General features: G+C 48.2%; 1 protein-coding gene across 10 annotated transcripts in view; it reads left to right on the forward strand.

Moving 5' to 3' along the window:
* The window catches only part of RPS6KA2 (ribosomal protein S6 kinase A2), a 344,404-nt gene that overhangs the window by 169,611 nt on the left and 157,200 nt on the right, over positions 1–17,593 (forward strand). Inside the window, exon 1 of one of the 10 annotated variants that reach the window (XM_078054479.1) lies at positions 12,537–12,847. The exons of the other annotated variants lie outside the window; for them this stretch is intronic. Within the exon in view, the coding sequence (XP_077910605.1) occupies positions 12,749–12,847 (99 nt within the window). The 5' untranslated portion in view covers positions 12,537–12,748. Of the gene's footprint in view, positions 1–12,536; positions 12,848–17,593 lie in introns of those variants that run through there. 10 annotated transcript variants of the gene reach the window in all.

The following is a 17,593-nucleotide window of genomic DNA, read 5'->3' on the forward strand; positions in this document are numbered from 1 at the left end:
CTTTTTGATGGGGTCTTTGTCTGGTTTGGGGATCAAGGTAATGGTGGCCTCATAAAACGAGTTTGGAAGTTTTCCTTCCATTTCTATTTTTGGAACAGTTTCAGAAGAATAGGTATTAATTCTTCTTTAAATGTTTGGTAGAATTCCCCTGGGAAGCCATCTGGCCCTGGGCTTTTGTTTGTTGGGAGATTTCTGATGACTGCTTCAATTTCCTTAGTGGTTATGGGTCTGTTCAGGTTTTCTATTTCTTCCTGATTCAGTTTTGGTAGTTGATACATCTCTAGGAATGCATCCATTTCGTCCAGATTATCTAATTTGCTGGCATAGAGTTGCTCATAATATGTTCTTATAATTGTTTGTATTTCTTTGGTGTTGGTTGTGATCTCTCCTCTTTCATTCATGATTTTGTTGATTTGGGTCATTTCTCTTTTCTTTTTGATAAGTCTGGCCAGGGGTTTATCAATCTTGTTAATTCTTTCAAAGAACCAGCTCCTTATTTCGTTGATCTGTTCTACTGTTCTTTTGGTTTCTATTTCATTGATTTCTGCTCTGATCTTTATTATTTCTCTTCTCCTGCTGGGTTTAGGCTTTATTTGCTGTTCTCTCTCCAGCTCCTTTAGGTGTAGGGTTAGGTTGTATATTTGAGACCTTTCTTGTTTCTTGAGAAAGGCTTGTATTGCTATATACTTTCCTCTTAGGACTGCCTTTGCTGTATCCCAAAGATTTTGAACAGTTGTGTTTTCATTTTCATTTGTTTCCATGAATTTTTTAAATTCTTCTTTAATTTCCTGGTTGACCCATTCATTCTTTAGTAGGATGCTCTTTAGCTTCCATGTATTTGAGTTCTTTCCGACTTTCCTCTTGTGACTGAGTTCTAGTTTCAAAGCATTGTGGTCTGAAAATATGCAGGGAATGATCCCAATCTTTTGGTACGGTTGAGACCTGATTTGTGACCTAGGATGTGATCTATTCTGGAGAATGTTCCATGGGCACTAGAGAAGAATGTGTACTCTGTTGCTTTGGGATGGAATGTTCTGAATAGATCTGTGAAGTCCATTTGGTCCAGTGTGTCATTTAAAGTCTTTATTTCCTTATTGATCTTTTGCTTAGATGATCTGTCCATTTCAGTGAGGGGGGTGTTAAAGTCCCCCACTATTATTGTATTGTTGTTGATGTGTTTCTTTGCTTTTGTTATTAATTGGCTTATATAATTGGCTGCTCCCATGTTAGGGGCATAGATATTTACAATTGTTAGATCTTCTTGTTGGATAGACCCTTTAAGTATGATATAGTGTCCTTCCTCATCTCTTATTATAGTCTTTGGTTTAAAATCTAATTTGTCTGATATGAGGATTGTAAAGTGGCTGGATATTGAGTGAGTACTATATATGTTCCTTAGGTTAACTTTCCCAAATGTATTATTTAAATACTTAATTTTGTTTTTCTGCTTGATTTATCATTTATTGAGAGATATGTTAAGAACTTCCCACATGATAATGGATTTGTTAATTTTTCCTCTTGGTTCTCTCAATTTTTGATTAGTATATTTTGAAAGTGTATTATATGGTGCATACAAGTTTAGAATTATTGAATCTTCCCTGTGAATTGAAACTTTCATCAATATGTAGTGATTTTATATCTTCAAATTGTTGTGTAATTTGTATGGCTTTAATGTTGCTTTATCAGCGTTCTTTTCAGTAGTATTTGCACAATATATCTTGTGTCATGCTTTCATTTGAAACTTTCTATGTCTCTTGCTTTAGACATGTCTCTATAACTAAACTTGTTTTATTTTTTTAAAGATTTATTTGTTTATTTTTAGAGAACGAGAGAGTGCAAATGGGAGAAGGGGCAGAGGGAGAGCGAGAGAATCTCAAGCAGACTCCCCACCAAGCACAGAGCCTGTTGTGGGGCTCTGTCTCACGACCCTGAAATCATGACCTGAGTCAAAACCAAGAATTGGATGCTCAACTGACTGAGCCACCCAGGTGCCCCAACTAAATTTATTTTAAACCAATGTAGCACTCTTTGTATTTTAACTGGAGAGTTTAGCCCACTAACATTGATTGTAATTTCTTATATACTTTTATTTATTTCTACCCTTTTAGTTTGTGTATGGTTTAGTTTGATTTTGCCTTACTTACAAACCAATTAGCCTATTACTTTTTGTGGAAGAAGACATAAGCTTCAGGGATCAGAAAGAAAGGACTTTATTATGCAAGGAATAGAAAGTGGTATGGATACCATATTGGCATAGGTTTCCTTTCCCCCAAGTTCCAAGGGGACATTGGCGTGGGGGGCAGATAGATACCATGCTCGCAGTGAAAGTGAATCCCTGTTGAGAAACACGGAGCTTGGGGGACCTGGTGTTTTATAACAAGTGGTAGCAAGCCTGCTCTTTGTCTTGGAGAAAAACATGACTTCATCCCTCAAGGATGCTTTCTGCCAGAACAATCCTGAGAAACGGCCAGGTTAAGAGTGGGCAGCGCCTTATGTTTTCACCTACTCAGCAAGAACGAATAGAGAATGCAGAGACACTCGGGGCCCATGGTGGCCGCACTCTCAACCAGACATTAGACGTTAACTCTAATTACCATCCTGCTGTATATGCTGCTATTTAAATCAAGATTTCATTTCTAACTCCATGGAAGTCCACACATAGTGCAATACTTTGACTTTTTTTTTTTATGCAGTTCCTAAGTGTTTAGCTTTACCCATAAGTGTCATTGTCAGTCAAATTTCTCAGGTTGTTGATCTGGAAGTGTCTTTATTTTGCCCTTCTTCTTTTTTTTTTTTAAGATTTTATTTATTTATTTGACAGAGAGAATGAGACAGCGAGAGAGGGAACACAAGCAGGGGGAGTGGGAGAGGGAGAAGCAGGCTTCCCACTGAGCAGGGAGCCCGATGCGGGGCTCGATCCCAGGACCTGGGATCATGACCCGAGCCGAAGGCAGACGCTTAACGACTGAGCCACCCAGGCGCCCCCCCCCCTTTTTTTTTAAGATTTTATTTATTTATTTGACAGAGAGAGACACAGCGAGAGAGGGAACACAAGCAGGGGGAGTGGGAGAGGGAGAAGCAGGCTTCCCGCCGAGCAGGGAGCCCCATGTGGGGCTTGATCCCAGGACCCTGGGACCATGACCTGAGCCGAAGGCAGACGCTTAACGACTGAGCCACCCAGGTGCCCCAATTTTGCCCTTATTCTTGAAAGATATTTTGCAAGGTAGAGACGCTGAAGTTATAATTGTTTTCCCTCAGCACCGTTTACTTATTATTCCGCCCTTCTGTGCCTTCCAACAATGCCACTAGGATGTCCGATGACATTCTAACTAACATTCATTTGTAGAAAACCTGTCTTCTGGTTGCTTGGAAGAAGCCTTCTGCAGGTTGAATATGTATTTAGGGATGGATTTCTTTTTATTTAATCCTCCTTGGGATTTGGGGAGCTTCATAAATATGAGGATTGGCGTATTTTATCAACTCTGAAAAATTCTCAACCGTTGGCTCACCTCTTTGAATAGTGAGTATCTGTTTGTTTTTCTCTCACTGTAAGACTCACACACTGGATTTTTCTCCCCCTGTCTTCCATGTATCTTACACGGGCTTTCATATTTCTTGTCTTTTTGACTTTCCTGTTTGCACTCTGTCAGTTATCATCCAATCTAACTTCTCCTTTATTAACTACTTATTTCTTGGGCTTTGTCTAAACTGCTCTTTATCTATTGAGTTCTTAGTTTAAATCACTGCAGTTTAATTTTTAAAGGTCTGCTTATGTTAACAAATCTGCTTCATCTTTTGTAATCTCTAGTTTCCTTGTAATGCTTTCCATCTTTCTTTTTGTGTTCTAAACATGTTAAACATATTTTATACTATTTATACAAAAATTTCAACCTCTCTATCTTTGCAGGTCTGATTCTGCTTATCTCTGCTGACTCTTGCTCATGGTAGCTATTTCCTTGTGTTTGTAGCAATTTATGATTGCAAGTTATGTTCCTTAGAATGTTCTCTGTTTAAGCTTTGAGACATGTTTAAAATAGTTCCTCCAGAGTACTTGTATTTGCTTCTGCCTGGTCCTCAGGATGCTGCAATCTGAGACCATTAAAAAGTAAATGTCTGGCTTGGGGTTTTTCAGGCTGGTAGTGTGAATTTTGGCCTGGAACTGGCCTATGAGCTGCAGGAGGCTGACAGGAGGAACTCTGTCCTGTGCCATTTCCAGAGCTCACACCTGAATAAGAAAGTCTCCTCCCAGAGTGAGGCTCTCCCCGCTTTCCCCCTACAGTCTGCTCTATGGGGACCATGATTTTCAGCAGAGTGGCTCTGACCTGACCTCCCACCCTGCACTGCCCCAGGCTCTCTCCAGGTCCCGTTTTCCAGACCCTTCTGAAACTCAGGTCTGGACTACAGGAATTGACATCAGACTCCAGGACAAACATCACTTCCTCTTAGGGCATATCTTCTTATCCTCAGTTTTTGCCTACATTTGTGTTCCCCTAATTACTATTAGATCAGCCATGCTTTAAAAAAGAGGATATTCTTCTCGTTCTACCTAGCATTTTTATGTGTCTGTGGAAGGCTCCCTCTGCATACGTAATCCGTCACATGACCAAGAATGACACCCCCGCCCCCACCCCAGCCTCCTCTTGAGGTTCTCTGATGAGAAGGATGCACCACAGGGACTATATCCCGGGGGATTAAAGCCTGTAGCTTTCAGTGTCTCTGAGAATTTCTTTTATGTGTTCATCTAGTTCCCATCTCTAACAGAAGTATTTTGTGTTTGGAATGCTATAGATGTCTATGAATTATTGTTTAAAAGATGAGTATTTTTTGCTAAGAAAAACTTCTGGCAGAGATTATACATTCTCCTTTGTACCCATTCCAGGTCTTGAGGGGCATTTCTATTTTGAGGATTTTTTTTTTCCCTTTTTAAGTTACAGAAACTCTTCCTGCTATAGTTTTCACCTGTTTCCTCTTTCCTGCTAACTCCCTTCCTCTTAACGTTCCTCTGTAATTTATGTGTAGGCTCGGACTGACAAGAAAAAGCCCCCCTGTCTCTGTTCACGATCAGGTTTTCTCACATACTGTTGGACCAAATGCTCCGTTCACTCGGATGCCTGCTCGCTGGCTGTCTTCCTCACGGAAGCTCACCGTCACAGCCGTGGAATGAGAAGTGTGTGTGTTCGTCTCCTTGGGCTGTAGAACATAGCACAGCAGACGGGTGGCTGGACACTGCACGTATTTGTTGTCTCACACTTCTGGAAGCCAGAGGTCTGAGATCGAGGTGCTGAGGGCCACGCCCCCCGACACGTGTAGGGGGCTTCTTTCTCACCTCTTCTGTGTGCCGGTGGTGGCCGTGACGCGCCTGGACCGGTGGCTGCAGCGCTCCAATTTCTGCCTCTGTTGTCACATGGCCTTCCTACAAGGACACCCGTCACATTGGATTAGAGCCCACCCTACTCCCATATGCCCTCATCCTAACTAATGACATCTGCAACAGCCCTGTTTTCAAATAAGGTCACATTCTAGAGGCTGGGGGTCAGGACTTCGATGTATCTTTTTAGAAAAGGACATAATTCAACCCATAACAAACAACATGGAAACACCAGTAGGGTCAAACCCAGAGGTTCTACCGATGCTGTCACCTCCCAATAAAGAATGGTCCTTTTGCCCCTCCTCTGTTGATGAGTAGAAAAGACCAAGCACATTTTCGCCTCTACATGAAATGTTTTCAGAGTTCTTCTCTTGGCCACACGCTAGGGTCCCTTGGCTCTCAATGCTATTTCATGTAATAAGCCTCCCTTTGGTGTCCCTGTGTTGTCTCGTGAGTAAAGTGACCTTTAACAAGAAGACCCAGTCATTATGCACCAAGGCACTCCCAGCATCTGTCCCCACACCCACGAGGAGGCCTGTGGAGGCCACCGCCCGGACTTCTGTCTGTGAGACACTCTGTCCACAGGATGTTGGCCTCATGGCATTTCTTGACCACGTGTAATTGTCTAGGGAAATGAGGATCTTAGCCTGTCACCCTCTTGGTTGCCTCTCCCTTCTTTGATTTCTTTTGTTTTGTTTTGTTTTTTTGTTTTTTTGTTTTTTTTAATTTTTTTTTTTTTATTTGCGAGAGAGAGAATGAGAGAGAGCACGAGAGGGAGGAGGGTCAGAGGGAGAAGCAGACTCCCTACTGAGCAGGGAGCCCGATGTGGGACTCGATCCCGGGACTCCAGGATCATGACCTGAGCCAAAGGCAGTCGCTTAACCAACTGAGCCACCCAGGCGCCCCCTTTGATTTCTTTTGATACACACCTAGTAGAATTCCAGACACGTTGCCGTGCACTCACAGACAGGCAGATCGTGCTTGGACACTTTCATCTGTGTAAGTTTAGGCAGTAGGCTCAGCTCCTTGAGCCTCATAAGATGGGGTTCACTGCGTCCATTCCGCAGTTTTTTTAAGTATGTTATACAGATGAAATAGTAGAAATGACCCAGCTCTTGGTAACCAGCCGATCTCTGAAAGTAGTCACCATAAAACCCCTTTACACAAACATAGGAAGGGTTGCAGACGGGGGCTGTCCTGTGTGTTTCCTCGTTGGTGAGAGAGGCAGGCAGAGAAGCCGAGAGTCATCGTCTGGTGCTGTGAGTAAACGGGGAGCCTGGGGAAGGCACCCTCACGCAGCCTGCAGCGTGGAGGGGTTTGGGTAGGTTTCTCGGGAGCGACATGGCCCTGTGCCGTGAAGGGGGAGGGAGGCGATGCCAGTGGGTGGAGGCAGGCGGGCATCCCGGGCAGTGACCACCGCACCCCCGTGTGGTGGACACGGGCAGCCCACCCGGGCAGTGACCACAGCACCCCCGTGTGGTGGACACGGGAAGCCCATCTTCACGTAGTGTGTCAGCGTGGCCCAGCCTGAGCTCTGGGGCAGGAAGGAGGGCAGACGGTGAGGAGAGGGAATGGTGACCAAGAACAGCACACCTGCTCCGCTCTGGAGTTTGCGCTTCTCCTGGACGACCTGGACACCTGTGGTGCATGGGGTCACTTGACCCGGTTTGCTTCTAGAAAGATCTTTTTAGTAGCAGGACAGTGGATGGGTTGTGAGGGATGGCATCTAGCCGGAAATTACTGTATTCTGACAGGAACTGATGGGGCCCAAACCATGTCCCCGAGAGCAGGGCTGGAAAGAAGGGGAGATGTGAAAAATACCGAGAAAGTCGCACCAACAAGGCTCTGTGCGTCGGTAGACTTCGGGAATAAAGAAGCGCCAGAAGTGAATGTAATTCTTGCCTCCCAGTTTGGGCCGCGGGGTAAACGGTTGTGCCGAAAGGGGACAATATAGTTTAACAGGGAGCTTTCAGATAAAAATTCTAGAATTGGGGGTCTACTCCTTCCCCAGTCATGTCAGTAGCTTTCTGTGTGAAACTCTAGGATTTTAGCAAATAACAACTTTGGTGAGCAGTTTACGATTTGCAGAGCACTTCCACATTTTGCTTTAACTGCACAGAAGTGCCACATTTGTAGGTGACAACCTCGTGAGGAAGGAGCACAGGTTCCCACCCCCGCCCCACCCCTCCGGCGCTGACCTCACCACAGTTCTCAGACTCGGCCCTCGGGCATTTCGGACGCAGAGGGGCTGTCCTGTGCGCTGTACCCCACCCCTGCCTCCTTAGCATCCCTCCCTCCCCCCCCCCCCGCCGTGACAACCACACCTGTCTCCAGACATTGCCAAGTGTCCCCCTGGGGGACAAAGTCAGCCCCACTTGAGAACCCTGTTCTAGAGGCTCAGAGTTTCAGGAAAGGTCAAGTCACAGTGGGGACAGTGGATAGAATTCGGATATTTCACATCCGATGTGCGTCCCATGGAGCAGCCTCGGGTCGCACCCCACGCAGCCAGCTCCCCGCCTCCCGCCGCTCGGGCGGGTCTGCTCTCTGAGGCTCGCACACATGCCCAGCACCCCACGGGCGCATTTCCCGGGCTGTCTTGTTCATTCTTCTGTCGTCTTACATTCTACATCCGATAAATGCTGCAGGCGGAGTTCGCGTCCGGTCCCGCGGGCAGCGGTCCTGCCAGCTTCGCTGGCGCTGGTGCCCTGGGCGTGGAGCGAGCAGGGACCGGGACCGCGTCTGGGGGAATTCTCGGAAGCCTGGGTTTAATGTGGATTTCTCTAGAGAGCACAGCTGCGTGTTTCCGCGAGGCACCTCGGGTAAGAAGTAGTCAAGACCACTGGAGCTTTTGTTGCTGTTTTCAGATGACACGGGGGTGCATGGGGGCCGCGGGCCTGTGTACGGAGGGGCTGTGCGCATGGATGCTTGGGGGGGTCATTCTCGCCCTCCTGCTCCTCTCTGGTTAGTGCCAGTGCTCAATCACGAGCCCTGGTCTGCAAGGGGGGTTATTTCCGTCCACCTCGCACTGAGGGTGCCACCCTGCGGGACCCCCACTGGGCAAGTGACTTCCGTCCTCTGAGGCCCTCACTGCTGTAAAGGGAAGCTGGACACCATTCTTGACTTATAACTGGTTCGTTGTAACTTGTAACTGGTTTGTTGACCAAACACGGCTCGAAACACACCTTTCAGTACTTATCAGAGTGAATGACGGGGAACCACATCAATTTGCATAGTTTTTTCTTCCCACTCCTGAATAACAGACAATCATGTTTGTTTTCAGTTTTAAATACTTGATTAAGAAATTAGTATTTCCAGTCCTACGGACTGGCCAGACGCACAGTCTCTTTGCCCAGCTTGAGGATGTGTCCCGCTGGGAGGGTGCTGGGTTCCTGCCAGGGTCAGAGTGGGAGGGGAGGAGATACGGGGAGAGAACAGACTCACTGGAGCTGGTCTGCACACAGGTGGCCTCACTCTGACCCTTTTTCTCATGGAGAGCTGTCTTGTCTTCTTCTGGGGTTACTGCAGCTGGAGACCCCCTATCCGGTCTGCACGCACTTACAGGATCTAGAATTCTTCCCTCAGCCCTGGGCCTGGTGCTGCACACTTCTGCTCCAGACAGCATCTCAGAGGCCCCCAGACTTGCCCCCTTTATCACATGGCCACACCTGGTCTTTAAGTAACCTTCTTGCACCCTTCCTCCTGCAAGTCCTGTGAACATAGGTCCATTCAGTGAACAGCGCTTCCTGAGCCTCCCCGGAGCAGTGACCATCCCTGCTCTCTAGAACTCAGACCTGAACTGCGTCCGCAGCAAATCACAACTCTCACGGTGGGGCTTGAAGCGAAGCAGGTGGCAGCCCCCTACCCGGTCCTTCGAGTGGAAGGAAAGGAAGGACAGTACGGATTTTGCCAAAGTTACCTTCCTTCTAAAAGCCACCCTCTCCTTCCTGTCCAGGGCGTATTCTGTTCTCAAAGAAGGGGGAATTCCAGGTGGACCAGACCTCAGTTATTGTTTCTGAAATTCTGAAATTATATGCCTCAGGTGTCCTGGGGACTCAATAGACCTTTAATTTTCATTAATCAATCATGAAACGCCCTTTGTTCTAAATTCTCAGTAACCCTGTTCTTCTACAAGCTGGGACCCCACCTCCTCTGCCCAGGACAAATGGCTCCTTATCCCCAGGGGTCACCCCAAATACCACCTCCTCCACTTAGGACCAACTTCTCATTTATCTCTGAACACGTAGCATTTCCTTACACATTTCTTTCTCATTGCATAAAAACTGCATCGTGTTTGTCTATCCGCTTACCTTCTCTTCATGCAGCTGTGAACTTCTGCTGGTCAGGAGCTGTGCCACAGTCTTCTTTGTATCCCTAGGGCTGAGCACGGCACCAGGCACCAGGAGGTGTCCGTGACCACTCGTGGGACCAAGGTGAACGCATGTGGCCAGTCCTCGCTTATAGGCAGCAGCAGAGAACGTGGCATCAGGCTTCCCATGTTCAAGGCAGGGAAAGACTCAAGGTCACCAGGGGGCTGCTGAGCTTGGTCTTCTCTCCAAGCCTCCCTCCCTCCCTCTCCACCATCAGGGCACAAGCTCACCCTTCCCCCCCCAGTATTTGGGAGGGATCATCCAGGCCCAGGTGAAAGCGGGCCCTGATATCTACTGCAGGTTTGGTGGTCTGGAGGTATTCATTGTATTAGCACAGGAACTGGTGGTAAATGATTTTTAGAGATTTTGATAGACTTAGTTTACCAGGTTAAAGATAAAGGCAAACAGAAATGTTCTAGCAATGAAATTATTTCTACAGTTGAAAATATGAAAGCTTTTTTTTTTCTTTTGAAACTCCAAGTTCAATAGAGCAGTTTGGTTGCACTCAAATGTGGGGGATCATGAATGCCCCATAAGACATTTCCTTTCCAATTCTGTTACACCAGGTCAACATGCTCTTGTGGTAAAACACAAGCCCTGATCTAGGCCTGCCAGAGGCTTTTGTCCTGAGCTAGTACAGTTGGCATACAGTCCCCGCCCCCATCTCCCCCAGTGAAGCTTGTTAGAACTGGCCCCTTCCTCATCCCAGGGGCTGGTGACCAGCCCAGTGTCTGTGGACCATCAGCTGCTCTCTGCCAGAGCGGCAACATGGCCTAGTCCTGGCCTGTCTTTGCACTTGTTTAGAGACAAGATGCCTCAAGTGAGGGCCAAGGAAAAGGGGAAGGCTCTGGGGGTAAGACACTGTTTCCTGGAGTAGGGATAATGGCCCTTCCAGCAGAACCCTTGAGGGAAGCAGGAACCATTTTTTTTTTTTTTTAAGATTTTATTTATTTATTTGAGAGAGAGAATGGGAAAGAGAGAGAGCATGAGAGGGGGGAGGGTCAGAGGGAGAAGCAGATTCCCTGCTGAGCAGGGAGCCCAATGTGGACTCGATCCAGGGTCTCCAGGATCATGACCTGAGCCAAAGGCAGTCGCTTAACCAACTGAGCCACCCGGGCGCCCCGCAGGAACCAGTTTTGACATGCATATTTTTATCTTAGAGATGCACAATGGGGACACACAACAGGCCAGTGTGCTCAGGCTCTCCAAGCAAGGACGTGGCAGCACCCAGCATCCACTCTAAACTCTGCGCTCACCACTACCCGGCCTGTGGCATCCATTAAACCCCAGAGAGCTTATGTGACCTCACCTCCTGACCCAGATGCAGTGTGAAATGGTCAGTTCTCATTTGGGGCATCCGCCCTCCCTACTCACTTTAGCAAAGATAGCCCTTTACAGGGATTAATGCAACCTTTGGCTTAGCCGAGCAGATGACAGGACACTTGGGATTTTTCACAGTCTACCTGGCAAAAGAGCAAATCTTGTCACACAGTACCATATGCATGAATGTTTCTGTGCTGACATTGTTTGACCTTATTTTAAACATTGACTCAACACGTGCACATTGCACAAGAGTAAAACGGAAGAAGCTGCTCGGAGCTCGGAGCTCAAAGATCTGGAACTGTCTATAGCCCTCTAGTGAGCCTTTCTAGGGGGAAAAAAAATGTGTTCCCTTTAAGGCAAATCCCCCCCAGCCCTACAACCAGCAGCCGGCCTCAGAGAGCCCTGCCTCAGGACACGGTGCTGGGCCTAGTAAGTCATCCGTTTGGACGATTTTCTATATATGGAGTCGGAGGTCATGGAGAACGGATGTGTCTTTGTTCTCCAAGCACTGCCAACGGCGGTTTCCCCAGACCGCGTGGGGGTCCGTTCACCCCGGGGAGTGACAGATGGACCCCAGGTGCGGGCGCCCGGGCTGCGGGGCCGCGGCGGGAAGAGGAGAGGTGCAGAGCGCCCTGCGAAGGCTCACGGAGCCCCTCGGATTTTGTTTCATTTTCCAGAAATGTTTGCTAATTAACAAAAGTTTTGTTCGGCACAGAAGAGCATTATGCCAACGTGGGTACGTGGCTGTTTTAAGGAAGGACACCATAACGCCGCCCCCCAGCTAGAAAACAGCCCAGCAGGGCAGCGGGGCAGAACAGAGGGCAGGCGCCCGCACCCTCCGCGGGGCGCAGCGCAGCCGTGCTCCGCGGGCTCGTCAGGCCTGCGCCGCCCAGGGCGCCGAGCGGGGGTGTGGGCGGGGGGCGGGGCCGCGCGCGGGGAGTCCTCGGAGGGCGGGGGAGGAGGGGGACGGGGAGGAGCGCCTGGGGCGGTGGGCCGGTGGCGCTGATTGGTGGTAGTGGCGGGGGGAGGGGCAGGGGCGGGGCGGGGTTGCTCGGCGCTGGTCCTCTCGGGGCGGGAGGAGGAGGGGGAGGAGGAGGAGGGAGCGCCTGGGTTGGGGGTTGCTGATTGGCGGCAGTCGCGGAGGGCGGGGCGGGGCGGGGCTGGTCCTCGCGGGGCGGCGGCCGCCCCGGCAGCTGCAGGAGGAGGAAGAGGAGGGAGAGGAGGGAGCATCTGATTGGCGGTAGTGACTGTGGGCGGGGTGGGGTGGGGCCGCCGGGGCTGGTCCTCGCGGGGCGGCGGCCGCAGCGGCAGCACCAGCCTCAGCAGCAGGAGGGGGCAGGGGAGGAGGAGGAGGGGGAGGAGGAGGAGGGAGCATCGGGGCGGCGGGCACTGATTGGCGGTAGTGGCTGAGGGCGGGGCGGGGCTGTCTGGGGCTGGTCCTCGCAGCCTGCGGGAGGAGGAGGAGGGGGAGGAGGAGGAGGAGGGAGGGAGGAGGGTGCGCTGGAGCCCCGGCCGCGGTGGCCGGCTCGGCCTGCCCTTTGTGCCCGCAGCCCGCGCCCCGCGCCGATGGCCGCCGCGGCGGGCTCCCCGGCGGCGCGCACCCGCCCTCGGACCTGACCCCGCGCGCCTGGGATGCGCCGGGAATGCGCGTCCTCCGGGCCTGCGGCTCCTCCCGGCTGGGCGCGGGGCGATGGACCTGAGCATGAAGAAGTTCACCGTGCGCAGGTTCTTCTCCGTGTACCTGCGCAAGAAGTCGCGCTCCAAGAGCTCCAGTCTAAGTCGACTCGAGGTAAATGCATCGCCTCTGTGTGCGCAGGTACCCAGGTCCCCGCCGCGCCCTGGAGGATGCTGCGGGTCGCGGAGCCATCCCGAGCCCTTTCTATTGTCACATGCACGGTACCCACAGACCCATGTCAGGGAGTGAAAGTTATTTGAGAGCCGGTCCGGTTTTTCTAAAGCCGAACGCTATTGTTGGGACCTAGCAATAACTGGACCGGTCCTCGTGTTCTCGTCGGGCACTAAACTCTGCCCCTAGGGAATTTCTAACTAATTTTGTTCCTGGGTCTGCGCAGGATGCGGAGCGGTCACCGTGCCCACATAGGTGCCCGGGCTAGGGAGGGCGTTTCGGTCCGTGCAGCTGGACCGCGGCTCCGTGTGGCACTTCCAAAGTCCCAAAAACAGAACCCCCGCGGCGCTCCCCTCGACTGAGGGTCTGGGGATGGGGAGGTGGGTTTATCTTTCCGTGGCCCGCAGCCACACAAGTGCTACCGTATCGTGCAGATGTATGTGTATTTGAAATCAGTGTAGCATTGACTATATATAATACATACATATATGTTAAAAGGTAACAATACAATCTACTCGGGCCAGTCTGAAACGGTGCTCAGTAGCGAAGTGCCTGGCGCAATATCCCTGCAGCCCCGGGTTTAATAGAGATTCGCCCTGAAACCCAGAGGACCCTGAAAATTATGTCCTTTTCTCCTGTCCCTCATCTTGTCATCTTTGGGTTTCCAAAATCATCTGTGGACAGTTCTCTGATGTGGTTTTTTATTTCAGCAATCAGATCTTGTTCTCTTCATCCCGGTGTCCAAATTACATTGTTGAATCTACAGATGACCAAACGGTGGAACGTGTTTAAGTAAAAAAAAAGAGAGAGAGAGAGAGATTGTGATGCTGGGGGCAGGGGCTGGCTACACAGCCTAGTGTTTCCCTTCGACATTGCCCTGGCCTTTGCCACAAGGCTGGCACCTATCTCGGCTTTGACTTATTTCTAAGGAAGTCAAATCAATTGGAACAATGTCACATTTTTCCTCTTGGTTTTCTTTGTCCTGGCTGCCATGGTATTTGATACCAGGCAGGGTTGTTACAATCACCAGATCTTCAAGCAAAGCTCAGGAATAGACATGAATGCAACAGGAAATTACTCGTATAAAAAGTTTCTGTTATGGTATCACTAAGTCAGATTTGGACTAGATAGGATCTTTGTGGCTGGTTTCTGAGGGTAGAACATATTTTTCAAACAAATACAACTGTTAATCAAATAATGGAGGAGGGCTTGCCTCAAATCTCGCATTGACAGAAGTTAAACACGAGTTAGTGAGATAAATCATTTTCCCGGATTTCAGGCACTTTTTAAAAAGCTAAAATTGATAAGAACAGAAAGCCAGGACAGTATTTACCTTTATGCCCAGTAAGTTTTTATTCATCAAAATGCCAAGTTTATTATACAGCTCCTTGTCTCCTTTTCATTTATTGTCCTTGCCAAGGGGAGGCACACGGGTGGGGAAACTCCCAGTGCTGTTCAGGAAGACCAGCAATAGATACTGGGCTGAACTCATGGAGGGTCAGGAATCCCATCAGCATGATATACTCACCTCCAGTGTTACGGTTCAGCTTGTAGAACCGGGTTTGGGAAGTGCCTCATAAAAATAGCATAATGGGAAACCAAGAGGGGGATAGAAATGAGGTTTCATAAATGTGAAAATAAAATTTCTAAAAACCATAAATACACCATTAGATAGGCAGAAGGTCAGCTGACTAGAGAGGAATGTGATCTATTAGCACGCACTCAATGAGCACCTCATATAACCTGGATGCTGGGTGCCGGATAGAAGTATTGAGAAAGATAGCTCGGATACAATGCTCTGTTCTCTACACATGCATTCACCTGTCTCTTGTGAAAACTCAAGTAGGCATGTTTTACTATCCTCATTCTATTGATAGGGGGACTCCCCGCCCAAAAATTGAGGATTTTGCTGAAAACTTACCAACTAATTCATTCTGCAATTGCTTTTTAAAAGGCTGCTATGTGCTCAGCATTGTAGATCCAAAACCACAAGTCCTAGAAGTCCTGGCCTCATGGTGCCTCCACCTAGTGGGGGATCTAATAAGTGGCTGACCCTGTGCTTCCGTCCAGCAAGTTCCATATTCCTGCCCAGCTGTCTCTCCATCTTTTTCCAGAGAAGCCTGTTTATCCATTGCATATCCACAGCAGATTGTAGGCCAAGAAGCACTCATCAAAAAAATGTAAAATTTTGGAGGGGGGGGGGTCTGTCAATAGTTTGGGGTTGGGTAGTAGGACATACAAAACACTTAGCACGGATGTATATTTCCTGTTTGGACTGATGAAATTATAAAAAAAAACAACTTTTTTTTCATTGTTTCTGTGAAATTTATTTTGTAAAATATACACAGAGACAAAATTTTTGTTTTTTGAATTCAGAATCTAGTGCCATGAACAGGAAAGTGACAGTAGTTACTTTAAGTTGAAAACACTATTATCTTTATTAAAACATTAAAATTAATGTTTTCATCCTTGCTTTTAAATTTAACTTTAATCTAGAATCCAGCATTGGGTAAACTCTAACCAACAGAGAAGCCAGATTACTTAATCAAATTTGGAAACGGTTTATGGATTATAGCTTAAATATTTTTATAGTGTCTCGGCATTGCCCCAACTGAGAGGGCCAGATCACTGACTCTGGCAAGAGTGATTTTTGGAGTTTCTAAAGGGAAATTGGGTATCTTTCCTAGACTTCTTTGTGCATGCCCTAGAAAGATATCAGGTTTCACTGTCTGACCTTCACCCGGACTTCAGGGCGCTGACCTCACTGCCTGAGAGCCTCAGCACCTACCTGGAAGGTGTAACCAGCTCCTGATTCAGCAGCCCATTTTATAGATGAGGAAACGGAGCCCAGGGAAGCCAAAGGACTTGCTTATGCTCTTGCGCCTAGACTGTTTTAAAGGAAGTTCTTGCTGTAAGAGCATGGGCCGTCTATTATTAATTTTAGCCCTTCTGGGTTGTGGGGTTACTGGAGTTTACCGTGTATTAGATGGGACTTGAAGGAAGGCTCTTGTAATTATTAAAAGGAAATTACTCTGAGGAGTATTTTGGAAGGTGCTCCACAACCTGAAATTATTCTAGAGAACCTTTTTTGGCAGTTGGAAAGTTCCAGGTGCATCTGGGCTTTGTATCACATCCACCGGAATTGGATTCTCATGTGCATCTTTCACAGCAGGTGGTTGCTCATTGACCTCTGTGAGCCCCATTTCCCTCTGCTGGGAGAAGGGCTAGTACTTCCTGCCCCGTAGGGTTAAGGTGACGGGTGTGAGCTATCGTACGTAAAGACTTAACATGGAGTCTGGATGGTGGCACTGTTAGTCAGTTGTTAGCTATGGATCCTGATGAATATTTTCTGGGCTTAGTGATGGTTTTCATAGTGTTGGGTGTCTCCTGGCATGGTGTGAACCTGGGATTGCCCCTGTGGCCTGTAGAACCCATGGCTTGTGCTATCTCAAGAAACACTCAGCCTGGTAATTAATAGTTTAGATGACCTTCCTCTGTACTTAGGGGAAGAAAAGGCCAGAGATCACTTCTCCCAGGCTTCCTTCCATACACAATACCGTCATTCACTAGGATCGGCCCCATTTGCTGAGATGGAGTTCCCATCGTCTGGCTGGATGGCGGTGTTCCTCTTCCTTTTCTTACGTATCACCCTGTGAGTCCGCTGCACCAATCCGTGAATGCATTACCAATTCAGGTCCCAAACCCATGGCGTCGTGAGCTAAGGCGGCTTCTAGAGTCAGGAAATGCCCCAGTGTCAGCAGCCCAAGTTCGGGAGCTTCGGGAAGGCATCCTCCTGGCTCAGCCTTCACTTCCCCAGGAGAGACTCCAGGGGTCTGACGTTCAAGCTCCGAAGCCTGGCTTGGGGCTGTGGGAGGTTGAGAAGGGTTGGCTAGGAAGTGCCTGGTGGGGGCGATGGGGGGGAGATATAGTTTTTAAATTAATAAAAAGTGACATTATTTACTCAGTATGATTTATCTACCAGTTTGTTGAAGGGATCAATGCTCAAAGACAGTTCATTTCAGGAACGGTTATTTTGTTTGGAGTCACCAAAACCAGGGAGTTGGTTCTCTTTATTACCTATCATTTTTGACAGTTTTACTGAAAGACAATTGAGGGTGGGTGAGAAGGACAAAATGCAAGTCCTTTAGCTGGGATACGGATAAGTGGTAAGCTGTTGAGTGGAAGAATTTCATTTATTTACAGACTTGCTCGGTTGTTTACACCAAGAATTTTTAGCGTATACCATGTACATCATGCTAAGCAATTGGTACATAGGATGTGATCTTTGTATGATCCCTGCCCTCAATGAGCTTAACATCTAGTGAGAGAGGCAGACCCAGGAATGGAACCTGCTGTGTGAAATTTCTGGCATCCGTAACTTAAACAGTCTAATTATATCGATTGTCAGATTAATTTCTATTTCCCGTGGTTGCAGGTGCAGGTCGCCAAGTGTTGTCTATGTGCACATTTGAATATATTTTAATTGCTTACCCCTTTTAAAGGAAAGCATGATGTCTTAATAAAGTAAATGCTAAGGGACTCGTAGCAAATCCTGGGAGTGATGTTGGCTCTGGTCATGGAGAAAAAGAAAGCTTCCTGGAAAGTTAAACATTAAGGTTTATTCTTGGTGCTTGATAGGTAAGCTCTTCTTCTAGATCTTGGGTGGTTTCCCGGAAAACCATTTCTAAT

Source organism: Halichoerus grypus, chromosome 9 (assembly GCF_964656455.1).
Source record: "Halichoerus grypus chromosome 9, mHalGry1.hap1.1, whole genome shotgun sequence".
In the NCBI taxonomy this organism is placed as follows: Eukaryota; Metazoa; Chordata; class Mammalia; order Carnivora; family Phocidae; genus Halichoerus; species Halichoerus grypus.